This window comes from Ambystoma mexicanum, chromosome 8, assembly GCF_040938575.1.
Source record: "Ambystoma mexicanum isolate Mex_15411 chromosome 8, UKY_AmexF1_1, whole genome shotgun sequence".
NCBI classification, from domain to species: domain Eukaryota; kingdom Metazoa; phylum Chordata; class Amphibia; order Caudata; family Ambystomatidae; genus Ambystoma; species Ambystoma mexicanum.
In genome coordinates this window covers 492,848,187-492,872,318 of record NC_090929.1, presented here as the reverse complement: position 1 = coordinate 492,872,318, position 24,132 = coordinate 492,848,187, and the positions used below count along the sequence as shown (strand labels likewise).

At 47.6% G+C, this 24,132-nt stretch overlaps 1 protein-coding gene across 1 annotated transcript in view; it reads left to right on the top strand.

The window, feature by feature from the left end:
* LOC138472051 (taste receptor type 1 member 3-like) overlaps positions 1-24,132 on the top strand; it is a 214,171-nt gene that overhangs the window by 123,637 nt on the left and 66,402 nt on the right. Inside the window, exon 2 of the mRNA XM_069610008.1 lies at positions 17,633-17,933. Coding sequence (XP_069466109.1) covers positions 17,633-17,933 — 301 coding nt within the window. The remainder of the gene's footprint in view (positions 1-17,632; positions 17,934-24,132) is intronic.

The following is a 24,132-nucleotide window of genomic DNA, read 5'->3' as shown; positions in this document are numbered from 1 at the left end:
TTAGCAGTACCAGGGCAGGCCCCCACTCACAGCCACAACTGGCACAGCATGCCATGGACAATACCAGTGCAAGTTTTATTTTTAAAGAACAGTTGTAGATAGCATTTCTGCTGGGTCTATGCAGCCTGCCAGCTTCAATTTATATGGCGCTCTCTAATTTTGATATGCTCCTCTCACCCATACTACAGCTCTTGGCAGAGGCCTGCTGGAGCAAAGGACAGGTACAGAGGCCACCCAACCTGCGCAAACATGTCTGATTTCTGCACTCTCTCCTGGCAATGCTGTGCTGTTGGTCCAACGTTTTGTGTGGGAGTGGAAGAGCGAGATGACGAGAATGTAGCAGATACATTTGATCAGCATTTAATAGCATGATGGGGCGATCGTTAAGAGGGTCCAGTCTGTCCCCCTTCTTAAAGATGCCAACTACTCGCCCCTGGTGCCAAGTGCTTGGAAACTATAGCACTCTTAAAATGTTGCTAAAGTGGCAAAACAAGAAGGTTGCCCTTTGCGGGGGCACCGCTTTAAAGATTCTATTACACATCAAACCCGGGCCCCGGTGCCCGGGAGTTATTACTTTTCATCATGATCAGGTATACGTCATCCCGATCGGAAGAGATCTCCCAGGGCACTCTGGGGCAGTCTACCTGGGCCTCACTTGGAATGCAGCGATACATTGCCTGGAAAGGGTTCTCCCAAGTTTCTGCATGAATTGTGTGTGTCTATACCTCAACTTGGAAGTTTTCGTGGTCTTTAAGCAGCTTCCAATAATTGTCCCCCAACTTGTTAGTCATGCTCTCTAGCATTTATTTCCTTCCTATTTAGCTGATATTGGGCTCTTTTCGCCTGTTTCACTGTGTTCCTAAATTGTTGATCACACCATCTTATGACTTCTTGTTTCTTCCTAGCAGGCCACTCACCTCTCTTTATACGTCTGATAGCCACTCTCTTCTCCCTTTTTAGTTGTTGAATGGCTTGCACGAAGCCCAGTCGGAAGGTTGGGTAGTGCTTCTGCATTGACTGTGAAACTGTGGAATGGTTCCATACAAAGGGTGGGAAGAAGTCTTGGCATAGAGGTTCATCAGTGTGGTCCCACTCCTGAGGATTTAACTGAGCCAAACCTGTTATTAAATTGTGCTATAGCTTTGGGATGCCAGCTAACTTGGTTCTTTTTCTCACTTACCAGCACACCCTTACATCTTCCAACCTGGGGTCCCTCTGCTAACTATCCCAGTCGCTGAAGGAGGCACTTAGTTTACTATTGTCACACAGGTCTGTTGAATTGATGTCCACCGATATAAAGCGTTGGAACAGTACTTCATCTGCAAAGATAAAATCTATCTGAGAATGGTGCTCTTCCCTCCCCCAGGTAAACTCGCCTCCCAAGGCTCCTTCCACGTTTCGATTTAGCCGTACCATAGCCCAATTCTCCAAGATGCTCATCCATTGTTTTCCTCTTCTGATCTGCTGGAGCTGGCAATTAGATAAGTTTGGAATTTTATCATTCTCTACCTCTTTTTCCCAGAAACGGTTTAACTGAGGTCGCCATAACTAGCAAGCTAGCTAAACCGAATTCTCCTGGTCAATTACTCACCACCTCGTCCAGATGATCAATAAAGGAATCCAGTCGCATTTCCCATGATTCCAATACACGTTTACTACCAAAGCATCATTGCCTTCCCCCTACTCCACTAATATATACTGCCAGAAGCCCTTAGATTGTTTCCATACAGTTCCGTATTTTTAAAGCCCCCACATTCTTCACTGCCGTTAGCAGGCCACCGGTTGGTTTCCCACATGATACTTTAACTGCACTTTGAGATATACAAGTAAAACCATCAAACACCAAGGGTGCAATTGCCAGAGTCTCTTGCAAACAGATGATGTCTGCCTCATTTAACTTACCACATAATTGCCCATTCTGTAAAAGCTGTTTATGTACACAAGAATTCCAGGAAATTATCTTTACTACCTTTAACTTACTGGAAACCAGATCTAATACACCCTTCAGGGGAGCCTCCCTTATCAAACCAGCCTGGCAACCAAGTCTGGTCCAAGCAGAGGTTACCAAGATCGCGTACCTGTACCTGTCTAGGCTGGGCATATCTTATGTCAATTGAAATTCAAAGCTTAGGGCAGGAATTGGGAGGGTCTCCCTGGGTTTGCCAAGAGACTGAAGCAGCGTCCGTTTTACCCATCTGCTGCTGTAATATAATGTCAAACCCACATACTCTAAGTTTATCCGCCTCTGCCAGAATTGAGTTCCGCACTAACTCAGAGGGTATAACCAGTTCACAATGTCACATTGTGTTGGATCCATGAAAACCATGCACTCATTGGGCCTCATTACGACCCTGGCGGAAATCGAAGAACGATGGCGGAAATGCAATACCGCCATCGAATAGCGCTCGGTGCGACTATGACCCGTCACCGCAAAGTACGAAGCCATTAGCGACACCGTAGTGAACGCCAACGCTAACTGCACCAAGTACGCGCGCGCGCGCCATGCCAAACCGTAAATACCACCATGGCGCAAGGGTACGCGAATTCCGACCCTAGCGGACATGTACCTAACGCCATCAAGCACGGCGGAAAGTACCATTCCGCCATGGTGAGAAGTACGGCATCGCGAATCAACCGTAAACGGCCCCACTGAGTGCCTGTACACCGCTCCCTGCCCACAAAGTACAACTCCCCGTAGGTGCAATGAAGTCACAATGCAACCAGTGAAATGTACAAGTCACCCATGCATGCCAACGAACAAAAGAATCACAAGAGGGGCCAATGGGAGCAGCAGGGCACAGATGGCACGAATACAGAAGCCATTCCAATGGACATGACCACAGTCCCCCACCAAGAAACGCACGCAAACACAGGCACCTGTGACCAGCAATATTCCGAAAATCACATCATTCCACCAGTCCACCTGGCTGACCGGCATCTGTCACACAAAACCCAATCCCCCTGAGCATGACAACATCCAAACAGTCATATTGGCAGCCCCCATCCCTGACCTCACTGGGCTACGTAGGCAAACGCGCCCAGCACAGTACCACGCAACTAAACTCCGAAGCTGGAACCCAATGCAGGTCTCCTCACAAAACATCGCTCCCCAAATAGGAATATGCCACATCACTCGCAAAGAAGAACGCTACACGGCCCATATCAGAATAGAAATTTAATGCACAACAAAATCACCAAGCCCATACAGCCATTAGGCCATGAACTCCAAAACACATTTCACCATTGTGGGCTGCATCCGCAAGAAATGACCAGCTACTACTTGTGTGACGCCCTGTTCCATCATGGTACACAGAGCCACATTCACGTACGAAAAGGCAACATGGAAGCGCACAGAACCGCAGGGCCGTCCCAATGGGGAGGCACTAGTCCAGCTGAAAGGCCGAAATGTTGCTCCGAGCCACTAGTACTGCGTAAGGGCATGTGGCCCATTGGCGATCGTCCCATAAGATCGTAATGCTGCTCCACTGATTAACACGAAGCAGCAGGTGTCGGGAGTAAAAGCCATCTGCAGGAGTGGCATACAGATGGCAGTGGCAAAAGGGGAGGAGATACCTGTCAACCAAAAGAAAAGAAAAAGAACAGAATGGCCATCAGAACTACATTCGAACAACTCACTTCAATGATCACACTAAATCCACAGCCATATGCATGCTAGCCCACTCCAAAGGATCATCACCACCCCAAAACCACTTGCGACTCATAACCATCTATATCGAGGTGTAAACACCATCACAAACGAGTGTACCTGTGCATGCGTCTGTCAAAACAGAATCCATCTGATGGGATTGGTAACGTGCATGGACACAAGTGTCTGAAGGCGCGTCGAGACAGGGAGGGCTCAACAAGGCCAGATAGACGATGGTCCCACTATGGCAGCCCTGCATCACATAGCGCAGGGGAGGCGGATAGATTCCAAGAAGCCCTGTACATGGCAAACTCTGTATCAAATCATCTGCCCATGCATCCATTCATCATTCCCTCATCCCGGCATTAAAACGCCTGAATATTTACTCACATAACATTAGAAATTTCCATTGAGTCTGTGCGTTATGCAGCCTGCAAAATCCACTGTGCCCCAGCCCGTAATTCCAGTGTTGTTAAGTAACATGTATTTGGGAACGTCCGGCCTCATCGCCCACTTCGCTATTGCGCATCCCAAACTATTCATATCAATCATGCATCCTCGCCATGGCCCCTGTCTCAAGGACATTGAACAATAGAACGTTATATTTGCAGTCAGACCTGTGGGCATCTCCTCGCCGCTAGCTGAAAACCGAAAGCGCCGCCCTTCGAATTCCTCATTTGCAACATCACGTCGAAAAGGCATCTGTGGCCGCTTGAAATCACAAATTAATCCATCTACTGCGGCTGTGTGTGAAAATGGCAACTGCCTTCACTCACAAATGGAACGCCCCGCCCGTCGTTGCAACTCGGTACAGTGATGCATGAGGGCCCACCGTTACTCGAGTACTACGTTCCACTGACCCTTCACAAGTCTGTTCGCGACTGCAAAGATTGTATGTGAAACAATGGGACCATAGCCGAATGTACATATCAACAAATGTTACACGGCCATCGGGTACAAATACATGATTGCTATAGCAAGATGCCATTACTCGAATTGCAGCGTTGTGTGCGGGACGTGCTCGGCCAAAGGGGAGAGCAGCTTGCACAGGTGGAATGAATCACCACAGGTGGAGGCCATACAGCCTGAAGACACATAAATTGCACACCCAGTCTCCTCCCACAACCACACCCACTCCGAAATGCTACCGGCAGGACTCGCGATGTTGGCCCTGGGGGACCTGATAGCACTGCAAGTACTCCAACTCCAAGAAGAAGACGAACACCAACTACAACCGGCCGCACGGAGGGGACGCAGGAGGAGGAGGAGGCCAAGGCAGGGCCAGCAAGGGCCGCCAGCACAGCCACTACCACCACGCAGGCAGCCCGCAATCCCACGCCTCCGAGCACATCCGTTCAACCTCACGGATGAGCAGATCCACACCCTCTACCGTTTGGACCGGGACACCATAACCGCCATTGTGGACATGACACAGGCTGACCTTGTCAGCATGATAGATAGCCCAACCGCCATCCCACCCCTACTGAAGGTGGTGTCTGTACTACACTTCCTGGCCACAGGCACCTACCAGCACACAGTCGGACAGTTGCATGGCATTTCTCAGCCACTGTTCTCACGGACACTATTGCAAGTGCTCGATGCCCTCCTGCAGCACGCAGACGACTACATCTCTCTACCACGCTCGGAGCAGGAAATTACGAACACAAAAGTGGGATTCCATGCACTTGCCGGCATACCGGGTTGCATTGGTGCCATCGACTGCACCCATGTGGAATTGGTCGTCCCGCATGCCATGGAGGCCCAGTACCGCAACCGAAAACAATTTCATTCCCTGAATGTACAAATGGTGTGTGACTCCAACAGGATCATTACACATTGTTGTGCCCGATTCCCTGGATCAACCCATGATTCTATGGTCTTGAGGAACTCTACAATACCACGCTACATGGAGCGACACGCAGGGAACAGATCCTGGCTACTCGGTGAGTCTCATTACATGCATGATAATGTGGGGTATGTGATTCGGCAATGACCTGGCAGGAAGGGGGGGGGTGTGCGTACGTAGCAATGGCATTCCACATCATACGTTTATCGTCCACATACAGGTGATGCTGGATATCCACTGAAGAGATGGCTCCTCACACCAGTCCGGAACCCACGGGACCAGCATGAGGAGGACTACAACCATGCCCACTCACGTACCCGTGTAGTCATTGAACAGGCATTCGGCCTACTGAAGACTCGTTTCCGCTGCCTCAGCAGGTCTGGCGGGGCACTCCTGTACCGCCATGTGAAGGTTGCAAAGATGGTCATGGCATGTGTCATGCTCCACAACATGTGCGTACGTAGAAATGTGCCCATGCCCCCTGACGCAGAACTGCAAGCACCTGATGATGGTCATGATGAGGGTGGGGATGTGGCAGCACCTCAAGGAGTCTGCGAGGCACAGGAGGGTCGTGACATTCGTCAGCATCTCATTGATGCATGCTTCTAGCACTCACACCTGGTGGCTGATGCATGGACACGGTACTCGTGGCACTGTGTGTGTCTGGTACATGCACAATATGGACTGTACGCCTATGATGGCCTAGTACACAAAGATCATTGTCCACACATCTCATTGGTTGATCGTGCACTGTTTATGGCATATGTGATATCATGTTGAACACCCTATCGACCCGCCACCCAAGTGAGCCCAAAACACCCCCTCCACCCTCCTACCTCCCCCCCGAACACCAGTGTCCAAAGATGCTCTTTGTCAGTGGGCAGTCGCTATTGCAAGCCCCCTCTGCGGGTATCAGGGGCACCCCTGCCTGTGGAGCGCAGGTTCCTCCCGGATCTACGTTGGGGGCTGCCCTGGACGGAACTTGCAACGGATGATGTCTCTGCCTGCTCACGTCCATGCATGTCCCTAAGGGTTTGTGAGAGCTCAGTGAGCACACGGCGCACTGCGGCAAGTTCGGCACATACGTCTTTGGACGTCGCATGCAGTTCCCCCCTCAGGCTCTCGGTGCTTCTCTCCATTTGGACTCTCAGGCTCTCGGTGCTTCTCTCCATTTGGACTCTCAGAGGCTCTCGGTGCTACTCTCCATTTGTGCCCTTAGTGTCTCTGTGCTCCTCTCCATTTCTGCCCTAAGTGTCTCAGTTGATGTTTCTATGTCTGCCTTAGTGCCCCCACATTCATCGGCATGGTCCTTGAGGAGCGTGGCCAGTTGCTGCTGTTGCACGATTAACTGGTCGAGGGACTGTTGCCTCTGCTGGGCCATGGCCATTTGCGGGGGTGTCACAGAGGGGCTGGTGACCTCATGTTGCCTTGCCACAGGGCTTGTGGGGGATGGCCAGTCGTCGTCTTGTGGGTGCCCCTGCGTGGTATCCTCATGTTGTACGGGATGGGACAGACAGGGGGATTGGGACAGGTCATGGATGGATCTGACTTCGGCATCCCCGTCTTCTGTGTCGGAGCATGCTGCCATCAATGGGGTGTCACCTATGGTTCTGCTGCCACCAGAGGCAGTGCCTTCTGTGGCATCCGTTGGGGGGGACCTGTGGTGGTGGTGTTGTGGGCATGCTGGCTGCTGGGGTGCCTGTTGATGTTCCCTCCTCTGTGCTGCCACCTGATTTGTGCTGCTGCCGTGTCTTGATGCGTGCAGCTGAGGTGGAGGGTCTTTGGCCGTTGGTCTTGGCCCTCTTTGCAGGTGTGCTGGTAGGGGTGTCCTGATGCTCGTCGTTTGGATCGGACCCTGTGGTGGAGTAAAGGAGGGCGAGGGTTAATAATGGGTCTGTGGGAATTGGAATGGCATTGTATCACATGCATTGGGGTGGTACCTGAGGGTGATTTGGGTCGGGGCCTTGGAGGTGCTTTCATTTGTGTGTGGAGTGAGGGTGCAGTTGTTTGGCAGCCTGCAGTTAGGGTGTGCCTGCTGCACGTGTAGTGCGTGTTTTAGGGGTTTTTAATTATTTATGTATTTATTGTGAGTTTTAAAGTGCGCTATCGGGCCGATGTGTGTCGACGTTCTCCTGGACATGTGTTTATGTTGCACTATGTGGACACATGGTACTTCACATGATTGGACATTGTGGATTTAGCATTGTTTTATTTGGCCCACCTACCTGAATCTTCGGATGTCTGCACTCCTTTCTCCATCCCTCCGACTCCCTCTATGCTCTCCATTCCGATGGTGGAGGCACAGATTTCTTCCCAGGGGGTCAACTTGATGGGTGATTCAGGACCTCCCCCGGTGGCTGTGGCAATGTTGCGGTTGGCAGACAGTATGCTACGGACGCGTATCCGCAGGTCGTCCCATCGCTTTCTGCATTGCTGTGGGTTGCGGGGTGCGGTCCCCACCGCACTTACCCGCTGTGCCACCAGAGCCCATATGGCCTTCTTGTTCGAAAGTGCCGTCCTGGTCATTTGCGTGGAGAAGACGACGGCAGCATTCTCCTGGAGGGTCTCTGTTAGCACGGTGAGTTCCTCACGGGAGAAGTGGACCTGCCGCTTGCGGTCGCACGCTTTCTTCGCTACTTTTCCCATTTTTCTCGGTTTCGCTAGGGTGGATGACGGGTTGGGGTGTGTCTCAGGGTAGTGTTTTTAGTGGTTGTGTGGATTTTGTGGTTTTATAGGTGTACGGCGGGATGTTTCCCGTTCCGGGCCCATGTTTTTACTTCCGTTTCCGTATATTTACGGTCACCGTACTTTCCGGTTGGCGCTCACTGCGGTGTCCGCTGAGATGGGTGGCGGTATTGCACCTAGGGCGCCGTACGGCGGCGGTGTGGGCCGTTTTGGGGTCATTTCCGCCATCGCGGACTTTGCACTTCCGCCATGGCGTGGTGCTCGTGCCCGATGGGTCGGAATGGGCCGCACTTTGCTCCTTCGTGCAATGGCGGAAACGCTATTTACGCTGTGGCGGTCCGGTCAGTCGCTTTCCGCCAGGGTCGTAATGAGGGCCATTGTCTTTGGAGTTGATCTTATGTAAGGGCCTAATACCTCGCAGAAGACTTAAGGCAACCTGTCTATTCAAAATTATGTTTTCTTCTGCCATAAACATCACTTCCATCACCAGGCTCGTTGATTCAGTGGACACATTATTTCTGCCTGGGTCCACCAACGACAAGACCTTTTTAGTTACGTTTGCAACCCCAAGGGCCTGCCTGTAAAACCAGCAGGTGGTAAATGATTATACACCCCTTTAGTTGCTGAAACATGCCCTGGTCCCATCTCCTGCTGGCACATAGCGACCGTAGGCCCTCCTTCCCTATCAGATGACCAGAAGCTTTTAACAAGGGTAGTTTGTGACATTCTATCCTTCTGAACCGGCCCACAATTGGGCTTCCTTTCATCTGTCAAGGAGTTCCCCCCTTCACACCTGAGTCCGATCTTTGCTGGGTTTCTTGGTCGATGCCTTCTTGCAGACAGATCGGGTCTTGAATAAGGCTGCACGAGTCTCTTCCGACTCCAGCGTGCGTTCAAAGTTCCAGGATGCAACGATCCAGGAATCCGGGAAATTAAGAAAGTGCACTACACAGCACATGAGTCCAGGAAGAAGAAGGAAAGGAGAGGGACTAGAAATGGAGTTAGTAGGGACAGAATCAGGGAAACAATACTGCGAGCTACGGAGCACACGTCTGGTCGCTACTTCGCAATAGCATTGAGACGCGCGGAGCTGCGGGGGGCGTGGTCTATTAATAGAACACGCTACGTCCAACGTGTAGAGCGAGGAAGGTGTTTCACTCTGGCCGGCCATGTTGGGAGTACCAGGGAGTGTAAGCCCCGTTGAGACAAGGACCAGGAAGTCCAAAAGGGGCGCGTTCTGTAGGTCATGACAGCATGCCTCCTCCGAAGACCCATTCCTCCAGGTTTTCCCGGGTGTATGAGGTGAAATTTTCTGAGCAGTCGAGGGGTCTTGAGATTAGAAAGTGGTTCCCAGGTTCTTTCACTAGGAGGATAGCCCTTCCATTCAACCAGGTATTGAAGCTGACCCCGTTTATACCTGGAGTCGCATATTCGGGACACTTCCTATTCCAGTTGGTTGTCGACCAGCAGAGGAGGGGGTCTGCAGGATTTCCGGGAGGATTGGATGTAGGGTTTTAATAAGGATGTGTGAAAAACAGGGTGAATTTTCTTCCAGGAGTCTGGTAGTTTGATCCGGTAAGAAACTGGATTTATAATTTCCTTGATGGGAAATGGACCATAGTACCGAGGGGCCAATTTGTTTGGCCTTAGATGTCCGGGTAGTCATTTCGAGGACAACCAAACTTGATCACCAATTGCATAAGAAGGCTCTGGTCTTCTTTTGGAATCCGCATTCCTCTTAGTCTGTGTTCTGGCCTTCTCTAAGTTTTCTTTGGCCTCCTGGTGTACGTTGATGAAGGTTTCGATCCAGGAGTCGACAGTAGGTACCGGTGTGGGATGAGGGAGAACAGAGGGTAGAACCGATGGATGGAAACCTTGGCTACAATAAAAGGGACTGGTCTTAAGTGCTGAATGATCGGAATTGTCGTAGGCGAATTCAGTCACTGGTTTCAGGAGCGACCAGTCATCCTGAACCTTGGTGATGAAACATCGAAGATACTGTTCCAGGGTCTGATTAGCACGTTCTGTGGCCTTGTTGGTTTGGGGATGATAACCTGATGAGAGGGCGCGTTGGATTCCCAAAATGCGACAGAGATGTTTCCAGAATTGTGAGACGTATTGAGGTCCTCGATCAGATATGATCTTGGAAGGACGTCCATGCAGACGGAATATGTGTTCCAGAAAGATTCCAGCAAGTTCGGACAAGGATGGTAGCTTACACAGGGGTGTAAAATGAGCCATATGAGTGAACAAGTCAATGGTAACCATGATGGTCGTGTATCCTCGGGAAGGTGGTAATTCCACAATGAAGTCTGTAGCAATGAATTCCCATGGCCTTGTTGGCAGTGTAGGTTGCAGTAGAAGATTCGCCGGTCTCTTGTTATCATGTTTATTTTGACTACAGATAGCACAAGCTTGGATGTTCTGCTGTACGTCGGTCTTCATTCCAGGCCACCAAAACTGTCTTTGTATGAGGCGGAGGGTGTTGGTTATGCCACGATGTCTGGAGTGAAGGGTATCATGACAGAGGTTTATTATTCTTTGTTGTAATTTCTGTGTGGGAATGACCAGTGCGTTGTCCTTGAATAAATATCCTTCCTTGACTCTTAGATTCCATTGATTCTTCCTTGTAATATCCTTCCACAGATCAGAGGATTGGGTTTGCACTCGAATTTCTTCCAGGAGATTGACTGCTTAAGCTACAAAGATCGTGTGGGGAAACATCTTAGGGTAGGCCCTATCTTCAGTAGGGACATAGTCAGGACATCGAGATAAGACGTCAGCAATCAGGTTTTGTGATCCGGGAACATGAGTGATGTGGAACTGGTACTGGGCAAAGAAGTAGGCCCAACGCGCCTGTCGACTGTTCCTACACTCCAATGACTGTAGAATTTGAAGATTCCGATGGTCCGTGCGGACCTGAACTGGATGTCTAGCACCCAGAAGTAGATGTCGCCATTCAGTGAAGGCTTGGCGGATGGCTAACAGTTCATTTTCCAGGACGGAGTAGTGTGTCTCACTGGGAGTCAGGGTTCGTGAAAGGTAAGCAATGGGATGTTCCAGTTTATCCTCAAATTCCTGCTTCAACACCGCTCCTATGGCATAGTTAGAGGCATCCGTTTCCACTAGGAATGGTCGACTTATGTCGGGTTGGGCTAAGATGGGGGCTTGCGTGAACTCTGCCTTTAAACGTTGGAATGCCTTATCTTGCGGTCTAGACCAGATAAAGGGGGTGTCTTTCTTCAAGAGAGCAACGATCGGCTGAACAATCTCGGAAAAGGTTGATATGAACTTCCGGTAGAAATTGGTAAGCCCCAGGAAGGATTTAACTTGTTTCACGGACGTGGGAGCGGGCCATGCCAGTATGGCCTTTACCTTTGAAGCGTCCATACCAATTACTTCTGGGCTAAGGATGAATCCTAGGTAGTGAACAGAAGTAATGTGAAACAAGCATTTTTCGGGTTTGGCTAAAAGTTTGTGTTCACGGAGTCGTTGTAATACCGCCTTTACATGTTCTTCATGCTTTAGAGGGTCCTTGGAAAAGATCAATATGTCGTCCAGATAGACCATGATGAAAAGGAATAACATGTCAGAGAACACCCTATCCATGAAACGTTGAAAAACTGCGGGGGCATTAGCTAGTCCAAAGGGCATGAATAGATATTCATAGTGACCAAAGGGTGTTCTAAAGGCTGTTTTCCATTCGTCTCCTTCCCAGACACGGATCAAATGGTAGGCACCCCGGAGATCCAACTTCGTGAATATTACGGCGCCTCTCACAGCTTCCAGGATATCCGAGATCAAGGGCAATGGGTACCGGTCTTTGAGGGTGCATTGATTTAAGCCACGATAGTCGAGGCAAGGTCCTTCTTGGGAACAAAGAACAACGAAGCACCCGCTGGAGATTTTGAAGGTCTTATGGTGCCATTTTCAAGGTTGGTATCCAGGTATTCTCGGAGGGCCTTTTTCTCAGGTTCGGAAAGGATGAACATTCTGCCGAAGGGAATCACTGCTGAGGGATCTGTATCTATGGCGCAGTCTTCAGGTATGTGAGGGGGTAAGGCCTGGACTATGGCAGTTGAAAATACATCAGTATATCCCTGATAGGCCTCAAGGACTTGTATGATATTGGAAACCATGAGTGGTGTTTGCTGGTCTCTTGGTGGTTCTTTAGGGGGTGTCAAGTAGGGATCCAGGAATAGACAGTGAGACATACAAAACTCTGAGCCTAGGAATAGTGATCCTGCTGTCCAATTGATGTACGGATTGTGCTTCTGTAACCAGGGCACACCCAATACCATGGGATAATGAGCTGACTTAATGATGTCGAATCTAATCCGCTCTTGGTGATGGTTTATAGAAAGCTGGATCTCTTTGGTCTGCAGGCTTATGGGCCCTGAAGTGAGGGGTCTTCCGTCGATTGCTTCCACCGGCTGCATGGTGCTTCGTGTCTCGTATGTAATATGATGAATAACAACCCAATCTTCATCAATGAAAATTCCCATAGCTCCGCAGTCTACCAAGGCCAGAATGGAATAGGTCTTATTATTGGAGGGTGATAGGAAGGCCTGCAGTATCACCAAATTGTTTTGTCCAGGAGAGTTCAAGGATGGAATTGATGTGGAGCAAACATCTCTCTCCCAAAGCTCTGCTCCATCTAGGATCGGGAGCTGGCGTTTCCCGTACGCCAAGGAGGGACTAGAGGACACTCCCTAACCAAGTGTTTATCTGAGGCACAATACATGCACAACCCCGTATGAATCCTTCTCATCCTTTCTTGTGGGGATATAGGTCCACAGAAGGCTCCTATCTGCATGGGTTCTGGTTCAGAGACTGAGCCTGGGTTTGTGTCTGTCTTGGTGGTACTCTCAAAGGACACTTTCGGAGGATTTCCTCTGGATTTCTTCTTCTCAGCCTTCCTTTCCTGGATTCGAAAGTCTATTTGCATGGCAAGGTCCATTAGGGCCTGGAATGAGTTTGGGCGAGCCACTCTGGCCAACTCATCCTTAATCTCCTCATTCAGTCCCCTCCTGAAGAGGGTAAAACTCACCTCAGGGGACCAATCAGCATCCTTGACTAATTGCTTGAATCGGGTTACAAAGGTGAGCATATCCTGGGATCCCTGCTGAAAGTCTAACAGGCGTTCCTGGGCACTATAGACCTGCTCTGGGCGATCAAACATGGTTTTAAGGGCCTGTATGAACCCATCATAGTCATCTAGGAGAGCATTGCCCGAATTAACGAGGGGCGTAGCCCATGTTAATGCATTTCCTGAAAGGTGAGAAATTATGAAACCCACTTTAGCCCTGGGAGTCGAAAAGTAGTAGGGCTTAAAAGTAAAGTGGACCAAACATGAATCCAGGAATCCACAAAGAGTTTTTGCTGACCCATCTTATTTGTCAACTATGCCGCCCAGCAACACACTTTCTTTTGTGGCAGAATCACGGGATAGAACCAATTGTTTGAGAGCGGCGTTTTCCGCCTTGAGATTCTGTACCTCGGTTGATAGTTCTTGCATGCCATGCATCAGGTCCTGAACGGCCGCTTCCATGTCCATATCGAGTTCGGTCGGGTGGCGTCTCAAACTGTCAAGGAGTTCCCCCTTTATCACCTGAGTACAATCTTTGCTGGATTTCTTGGTCGATGCCTTCTTACGGACGGATCGGGTCTTGAATAAGGCTGCACGAGTCTCTTCCGACTCCAGCGTGCGTTCAAAATTCCGGGATGCAACGATCCAGGAATCCGGTAAGTTAAGAAAGTGCACTACACAGCACACGAGCCCAGGAAGAAGAAGGAATGGAGAGGGACTAGGAATGGAGTTAGTAGGGACAGAATCAGGGAAACAATACCGCAAGCTACGGAGCACACGTCTGGTTGCTACTTCGCAATAGCATTGAGACGTGCGGAGCCGCGGTGGGCGTGGTCTATTAATAGAACACGCTACGTCCAACGTGTAGAGCGAGGAAGGTGTTTCACGCTGGCCGGCCATGTTGGGAGTACCAGGGAGTGTAAGCCCCGTTGAGACAAGGACCAGGAAGTCCAAAAGGGGCGCGTTCTGGAGGTCATGACATCATAAACCGTTTCTATCATTATCACCTCTTGTGGACCCCCTATCCTCTCAGCGTGTCTGATGCCTTTTTCCCTGCCTTGTTCCTTGTAAAGACAGGAAATGACGGGACTCTTGGGGCAAATAACATGCTCGCCTGCATGCTACACACAAAGGTTTTCACTGCGCTTTTTCTGGATTTTCTGTGGCTTCTATGGTTTTTTGACTTTTTTTCCTGTTTCTTTTTGGGGCTTGACTTGATTCCGTCACCCCACGAGGCGGGATATAACTTCACTTGCCCCCAACTCGCTCTCAAATGGTACATCTGTCTCTCGGATAGGTAACTGCTGGTTCCAACAAATTTGGCTCCTTACTTGTGACGGGCACGGAAGGATTTTGAAAATCGTTAATGTTACTGATCCGGGCACTTTTCATCAACGTGGAGTCTGCGGGCAGCGAGTCAAGACCAAAAAAACCCATGGGTACCGGTGCCTCTTTGTTGTCTCCAGCTAAATGTCCCCTAGATTCCATAGCACATGATTTGGTAATGCAATCATCCAGTTTTAGATGGACACCCTCAAAATGCAAACTATGGTCTTTTACTGCCTCCCTCAGGAGTTCAAAAACTTTAACCAGAGAGTTTAACACAAAGTGCAGTGCTGCCAAGGAAGGTGCCCCTATGTGTTGGCTCTCTCTGCTTCTCATGTATGGCGAACTAGGAACATCATACTTCGGTACAGTATCTGCCACTGGAATTGAGGAGACACTTTCGTCCATGCTGCTAATGGATTTAAATAGCACTGGAGTAATTGACAGTGGGGGAGATCCAGTCACAGAAACAGCCGTTGGAGGACTACTTAGGACACTCTGATTGAGTATGATGGTCAAAGCCTGGACCTGCATCTCTCTGCTATTTTCAACCCCCTTCCACTAAGATCTAAATCGCAGTCTCTAGGGCAGTCACCCAGGCTTATGCTCCAGACTTGAAAGATATCTGTGATTTGTTTCTTTATATGTGTGGCTGTCAGGCAAGGGGAAAGTGGAGACCGAGGGTGCTGGGGGGGAGGGTTGTAGTAGATGGCGTACATCCCATCTCTTGCTCAACGCCTGAGGAAATTGAGTCCAATTCCGTCGGCGCACGCTGCATAGAGCTAGTCAAACCCACTTTTTCCATCTCAGTCTCCACCACCGCGCCTTTCTTACTTTGCAAGATGCACATCTGCTCCCCTCACTGCTCCCTTCTACCCGTGAGAGAAGGCAATCTCTGCAACCAACTTGATCCAATCGAGCACAATCCTCCACTAAGTCCACAGCAAACCTTGGCAAACTGCTCACTGGCACTCACCACTCCCTGCACGGTTAGTGATTTTTAGGTCTGCTACGGATCAGTGCAGACTACAAACTCCTCCTTCAGCAAATAAAGTAGTTCATACTACTAAAAACAACTCTCACTCTGTTACTCGTTGTGCGGCCAGCCACTCTGCACTGCTCTTTACCTTCAACTCGGCCTCCACAAACTGAGAAGCCTTGAGCTTCTTTGCTGAGCGATATCGGGTGTAGGGGGTAGAAGTAGAGGAAAAGAAGATGGAGGATAAAAAGCAGAACGAAACCAATAAAGTTCCAGCACTCCGACCCTCACAGCTTGTGCTGCCTCAAACTGTCAGGGACCCAAGGAGGCTGCCCTACACCGGGCTCTTGTGACAGGGTGCTGCTTGCACTCGCTGCCCGGTTCGGGACTTCCACATCAACTTGGACTCACCTTTAATCAGCAGTGGCTCCCCTCTGATCTGGCCCGGAATTGCCCCACTGTACCCCGGGATGACTTCAGTCTCAGCTTCCCGGCACTGGATAATCTGCTGGGCTATGCGTTTCACAGGGTCGGTGACTCCCCTATGTCTCTCTTTGCTCGAACAGCCTTGCTTCGCTCGCTCACGCAGCTTCTAGAGGAAAGGACCAAGAAACTTGCAAGCGTCAAGCTGCACTGTGTCTGCACTACATGCGCTCATAATCTCACTCCCACTCTCTCTCAGCAGCCGCTTCCGACACTTCTCAGTGTGTCAGTCAATGTATTTGCTTCTGTATTAATACAGTGGTCCATGGAAAGTATATTCTAAAATGGGCCATGAATGGGCATAGGCATCTCACTTACTTTTTCACTCTTCTCTCCTATATGACAAACCAGATTGGACCATTGATTGTGCTTCCTTGTGGTCTTGGGGCTTGAAGCGAAGGAAAGCTACTATATTCTGTTGCTGCTTTGATTTTGCAGAGTGTTATTCAGGACAACTGAAGTTAAAACATAGGTGGCCATATTTATTCAGGTGGTAATAGAGCAAGGCTCATAATTTATGGTAGAGGCCATGTCTCCCCCAGTCAAATAGGGTCAGGTTCATGTTTGTGCATACATAGCCCAGAGTGGAAAGTCCTCTCCAGCCTTCTCCAGCAAGACTGTGCTGCAGATATGCCAACATCTCCACCTGCATCCAATTTATATGCGGAACAAATGCAGAACTTTCTATAGATTCCACCAATTCTTTACACCTGGACAAAACAGGCTGAATCCATAGTGATTCGTGTTAATGCCGCCCACCATGCACAAACATGGCGGCTTTAACGTTTGATTTTGATAAAGGGTGTGAAAGGGCATGGAAACCACTTGTGACGACCCGAATTTCTGTGCTTGAAATATGCTACCCAAAACAATCAAAATTGTATAGAGGGAACCATAGATGTGCAGGTGTTAGCGGTGGTGGTCATTTCAGGGCAATTTCCACCCCAATACTAATTAAAAATGTATCAAACCTGACATATCCTCTCAGACATTGCAAATTGCAATTAGATTGAAGGGATCAAACTAAAATGTATGTTTCTCATTTTCTATTTTTTCGTGCCCTGTATTTCCCTGCTCACAAATTGAAATATCTTGTGATGCTTTAAATAGCAGGTGTTATTTTCTATTCAGTGGTCCTCATTTTAATTGAGATCCAATGTCTTACTGGCATTGACTCTTTAGTGGAAAGAAAGAACGGGACTTGTAAATTAAGCACTAGCCCCTTATTCTGAACTCTTGCTTTGGATAGACGGCTTGCAAATCCATGATGAATTGTATTTAAATTGTTAAATCGTTTATGATTTTTAGTAGTAACTAATTTTACCTGCTGTGCAATTTTAGAGTACAATCTTATTAGTAACTTTATGTGAATTATATGTGATTTCTATTATGGATGAATTGATACAGTGCACAAAGTTTTCTTTGTAAACTGATAAGCATGTTAATGAAGAAAAAAAAATCCATTGAACCCTCTCTCCAAAGCATAGGATCGCTGGAGAGTTGATCTACTTTTATTTGACTGTATTTATCTGGCCATATTTCAGGGTTCCTACTTAATAACTTTTGCTCTTTCTGCAGCTTAAATTATGTCGGTGTTGTGCAGGCACTGGCCATGAGGTTTGCAGTGGAGGAAATAAACAACTCTTCGATGATTCTCCCGGGTAGGCGGCTGGGCTACGAAATCTATGACACCTGCCTGCAGGCCAGGGTCTTGATGCATTCTGCCATGCTGCTCGTCAGTGAAGGCCTTACCCGTGACATCTGGGCCATCTGCAACCTCACTACATACAATCCCCGCGTCATGGCAGTGATTGGGCCAGGTTCCGCTGGGATTGCCACGCCGATGGTGAAGCTGCTTAGCACTTTCCTCATTCCGCAGGTTGGAAATTTGCAATGCTGAGACCAAAGAAAACAAACAAATGTATTTATCTTAAATATTTTTGGGAGGCGTATGTGTTGGAGGTTTCTGTGCACTGGAAAGTAACTGTACATTGCGCACGGGGCACAATGTACATTTTACTACATTCTGGGTGACTTCCTGATTCTTAGCTTACCATCTTGGCTTTGGAGATACATTGATGGAGGGATGCCTTTAAAACTTACAGTGGCAATTATTTGCTATAAGAGTTCAACATTGTATATTCTCGCCTCTTTGGATGTGCCAGAATGGAGGGATGCCTTTACAAGGGAAAGCTATATGTAGAATTTCTACCAGCCCCAGTATCCAAGGGTTCCAAGGAAAAGTATAATTGCTAAGAGTGCTGTCCTCAGAATTCCTTAAGTTCTGAATTGAGGTGAACTTATTCTCCGAATGGCCTATTCTTGTTGTGGTGAGAAGGCAAAGAGGATTAGCAGCTTATCCTACTTCCATCATCTCCCTCACTCTGTCTCTCTCTCTCTTAGCCATCAGTTCTTATGTAGCTACTAACTACCTGTCAATTGACCCTGACATGCGATTGGCTCATCCCCTGCCTTGGTGGCCTTTGCCCACAGACCAATCATTTAATCACCCTTTTTCCTGTACAGGGTGGTTCCCACTTTTCACTATTGATCTAAGTGAGATTAATTGCATCTGGCAGGAATAAGTTCAGGGAACCAAGAGATGTAGGATCTGCCTACAGTGGTTGGCAAATGTTTCTAATGGCCAAGGTGTATTTCCCAGGTAAAGGTATTTATGGAGGGTGAACATACAAAATGTAACAACACTGAACTCAGTAGAGGTTGGCTTCCATTAAAGGAGAGAGTGCAGCGCTTTGCATAGGAGTTCTAAACAGATCACTCTGTCTAACTCCAGCACAACGCTTGTGAGCATGGGATTCAGCCATTCCAAAAGACTGATTATATAAATGCCCAATATAAACAAGAAGTTTACAATCAGTCTGCTCTCATTTTATTTCTAATACCATAATAAGTTAAAACACTGCTAAAAGTGAAACCACTTCCTTATATCAAAGGACAATATACTGAAGCATCTTGCTACAATTTAAACATATGGTACTGAATAGTGTGCTGAATTAGCGGAACACCCCTTACTCCTTACTCCTGTATGAGGGAAGTGAGACAGAGAGAACAGAGTGGACCTGGCTGCTACATTGTGTGGGACCAAAGGATGTTTGGAGAGGGCCTCAAGGGACCACAGCCTCTTACCTGGAGAGAGTGTACTCGGCCGATTTCTTGAGCCTGTGTCACAGTATTCTTCTACTGTCTTACAACAGACTACATTGCCCAGCAGCCCACTGACAGGAGAGAAGAGGTGTGCTTGCTTCTCTCGTAGGGCACAGTATTGTGCACATGCATCATACACCCTAAAGAGAGACAATGTTAACCCAGCATGCCATTCAACCAGAGGAATTCAATTTCCAGAACGCCTAAGGTGTGAGCAAACAGTGTCACATGATATAATATGATATGGCATTTATAACGCGCCTATACACAAGTGTTTCAAGGCGCGATGAGGCAAGGGAGGTGGAACAGAGGGGAGAACAGACAACAATCCTACTAGACCAGGTGTCATTCTGTTCATGCAAGTGCATGCGAAGGGGCAAGGGGGAAAGTGCGGGGGGAGGGGAAGGGGACAGTGCAGTAAATGGGATAAAAGAATAAATAACAATAAGTATAAAGTACAGCCAGCAGGTGGCAAGTGCAAGGGTAAGTGCAGACATCAGATGTCAAGTGCTGGTAGTGGGAGTGTAGTGATACAGAAAAACAGTCCCCAACTGCAGGGGTTGCCAGGAAGGCAGTGTAGGTGTGTGTGACTGGCGGGGGAGGGACCTGGGCCCGAGATCAGAGGGTGGCCAGGTAACCAGTTCAGTTTCAGTTTCAGCCAGCCATGGACCGGAACACCAAACCTTCCAAGACAGGAAGACTGTGGAACACTGCTGATATGCCAGACCTAATCCTGGGACTGTCAAGGTGGTGCTGCACATTGCAGATATTAATAAAATCTTGTTGTTCAATCAAACCCTTAGAGAAACCATTGCCCTATGAACCAATCCCTGTCGTCAACCAATAATCCAGATAATGAGAGGAACTGAGTCTCCTAAAAGGAATAGCCAATCCCAGAAGAGAATGCAAGATCCTAAGGGGAAACACCATTTGCAGACAATCATAGAAAATCCCCCCACAGTCTCATGGGTAAAAATGGAGCTGGTAAAGTGAATTTAGTGTCTTGGACGTAAAGGAAGCCAAGGTTCCTGTTGATGCTCTTTTGATAGAAGGGGAAGTTGCTGGAGAGAAAAAGACTGGAACGCTGGCTACATGGGGGCAGGCAATGCAAGCCTGCAGAGTCTGGAAGGAGCGACTGAGAACTGCTAAGCCCCGGGAGGCCCGGAGGAGGAATATTGACCAAAAGGGGAAAACAGACCCTATGCAGCCAGTCCTTGGGAGAATTGGAAAGCCAGAGCCAAAGGGTTTCCACCAGTGTCTCCTGGCAAAGGACCGAGGCCTGTGGCTGAAGGGCAAGAGAACTTCAGCTTCCTGAGAAGGTCCCCGAATGAGGTGGGTTAAATGCCCATTAAAGCCATGTCCAGGAAGGCCTTGTTTTGAACCCTGAAATCCAAGGTCCATGAGGGACCGTTCATGACTCCAGAATATCTGTCGTGAATTCTGAAACCCAAGCTGCAGAGGAGGGACCAGTTGGAGAGTTTGAAGGAAACCAAGGCCCAGGAGGGGCCTGTTGTAAGCCCTAAGAAATCCAAGGGATCAAGTCTGTTTTGTTGCATTAAATAGGGATGGCTTTGAGGAGTACGTTTGGGAAATGTTTGCGTTGGCCAATATTTGGGACTTTAGGTCTTTAGCTAAGTGCAGCGAGGAGGTTATGGTCTCACATAAGTTTTCTTTATTACAGGTATGGCATCCCTGAAGGAGCATGGATATATTAGAATAGGTTTGGACCTATTCGATCACAAGGTGCTCATTTGGAGCACTAAGGGATCACCATTTACTTTATGTGAAGGCTTCATGAAGCAAGACACAGACAACAGATTCAAGGTTCAAACAAAATATCTTTATTTACTTAAATGTCAGGATGGTGTAAAGCCTAACTTGCCCTATGCTACAGTGGAATTGCCCTACCTAAATAAACTAACAATAGTCTGAATCAGTAAATTCAATTTAAAAGTCTGTCTGTGCCCAAAGCCTATACTTGCCCTCACAACTAAAGCTAAACAATATGTAGATATGTCAGCATCAAAAGAAATAGTGTTCCAAATAAGGTTCACAGCTTCTTCCAGCTCTTGGCTTACTTTCTAGCTCCCATTCCCCAAGTTCAAAGCAGTTCCCAGAAGATCTTGGGGTTCCCTTCCCTAAGAAGACAGTACAGTTCTGAAAAGGCCTCAGGGTTCCCTTCCCTAAGGTGACAACACAGTTCCAGAAGTCACAGGGTTCTCTTCCCCAAGTTCAAAGCAGTTTCCAAAAAAAGACATTGGGGTTCCCTTCCCCAAGAAGATAACAAAGTTCCGAAAACAGGCCTTAGGGTTCGTTCCTTAAGGCGACAACAAAGTTCCAGAAAGGGCCTCAGGGTTCCTTCCCTAAGGTGACATCACAATTCACAATGTCTCGGATTTCCCTTCTCCAAGACGTCAGCTCTTCCAGCTTGCCAACTGACAATCAGTTCAAGTTTCCTAATTCTCAAAACCAGTTCCTGCTCGACTTTACAATCCTTCAGGCTCTTCAATAAGTTTATACAGATTGCTATCTTTCACATACACTTCAGCAATCTAATTCACAAGTGGAGATGCATTGTCTTTACTTTCCTTGGCTTTTCCAGACAGTGTATCCTCAGTCTAGGCGCAGTTGTTGAACCACACGGTCCACCCATCACAGGTCACGCAACCGCTAACCCTAGGCTTTCTTGCTCACACAGGTTTCTCTTTCAATGCACCTTTGCTCTGGATTACATTCCATTTGGCTTCTCCTTGACAGGCCTTAGAAGACAATGTTTTAAACATTATTTTGTTAAGCTTGGTATTCTGGATATTTTGAAAGCAATGCCTCTATCAATGAATTGGAATGATTTGAATTTTATATCTGATGTCTGGATTTTTGTAAAGGAAGGACTCAAAATGTATGGAAGACCATTTTTAAAATAAGGTTTATGGTTTTTAATTAATATTTATATGCAATGTATTGATGTTTAATGATTGTTAATGGCTAACGCTGAATACACTTTTACTACTACTACCTTGACAGGCTCTTGGCTTTGCCACAGTGTGCTCTTCCAGATCTATGTGATTTTACCAAATTAAATAACAGAGAATAAATTAACAACAAAACCTTTACAACGAAAAAATATTCTACTTTTTATTTTATTGTATTGGTGGTCACCCCAAATCCCCTGTTTCCCTATGCTTTGAAACCCACCCCAAACTCCTCCCCACCCATTTTAACTCCTTACCAAACCCCTATATATATATAGTCCGGGAGAGACTCGACCAATCGAAGGTAGACCCGGCTTCATCGGAGGGTGAACGGAGACACCAACGCTTTTGGTGAGTGTACTCTCGAGCTGCCTACACACTTCGATATCCCTATCTTTAATGGTCTGTTAGGCGGAAAGTGCGTTTCACTTCACTCGCACATATCACTGCTGCCAGGATATAATGTCAAAGTCTTCGCATTGAACATATTCAGACCGAGTGTGTCTGAAATTTGCCATCCAGCGCCATTCCCATCCAGTATATTGTATGAAAGAGAGTTTCTAGAAGGAACATGGCATCGCAACTCGAGAAAGAAAATATAGGCCATGAAGAGGCACAGAATCTATTCAGCGAAGCTCAGCAATTTAAAACGGCAAGCAAAAATACAACAGAAAACAATATAATTGACAAAAATGAAATTAGCCTACTTAGAGAGTTGGAAAAACTACAGAAAAAGGAAGTGAGCAAATGGTGGGAGGAGCATTCTCTTCAGAACTATGTGGATGTTGGGAGAATTCCACGTGGGCTTAGAATCTTAATATCACCCTCCTTTGAGGAACAAGACCCAGAGATGCTCAAGGAATGGGGTGACTCCACTAATATGTGCTCGGGACAGTTCTTAAATATATTGATTAAATATGCCCGAATTGACAGAGACAAGGTGTTAACGAGAATTGAAGAAATTAATGAGCAATTGTCCGCTATTCAACCGAGTGATGAAGGTAACAAACTCAGAAAAAGTAGGGAAATAACCCTCAAAACTTATGAGGAAGATATAAAAGTGCGTAAACAGAGGAAGTTCCTTCGCGACAAAGAAGATTACTCAAGAGGAAGAGTTTACACCTTTGCATGCCGATTCGACAATTTGAGAAAAAATATAGCTAACCAAAGTATTGAGAGCAAAGAAACAACCCCAGTCTCGAGTGAAGCAGCAACAACCTCAGATTCAGAAGCATCAATCAGCACCAACGAAAATCCACCCAAGAAAACTAATTTTTTAGAAGAGATGAGGATGCTCGGTCTAGATGGAAGAAAAAAACCCACCAAAAATATGGGCAAAGGACGGGGCAAATTCCAAGGGTCAGGAGGAAGAAGAAAACAAGGAGGGGACAAGGGCACAAACAGCTCAGAGTCAGAGCAAAGTATAAGAACACGCTCTGGGAGGAAGAAGACACAATAGAACCCAGCAACTCTGACAGAAGCATCATCAATTTGTCCAAGTACGCACTCAATCAGGATCAAATAAAAGTTCTTCAATATGGATTTAATTTTTGTCCTACAGCTGGTTATGACTACATGGAAACCAGAATAGATTTCTTCAAATACATGAGAAAAATTTGTTTCAAGAAATTTTTCATTTTGAATCCACCTAAAATGAAACCCAAATCAAATTCATCTGGTCGTACAGCAGTAGCAATTGAGGACTTTGACGCATTAACTGCTATGGCGGAATTGGAATTCACGGATTCGTCAACCGATATAGGCATTGACATTACCCCAGAAATGCTAAACATTGAGACTGATTGGCCTATTGAGAGCACTCTAAAAGCCAAATCAAAATGTAACCCCATGTTTCAGCCAGGTGGCAAAATTGAAGCATTTCAGGACCTGGTAATTCACGACCTGAAGAAAGCTAGGCCACATAAAAACAACATGAAGCCA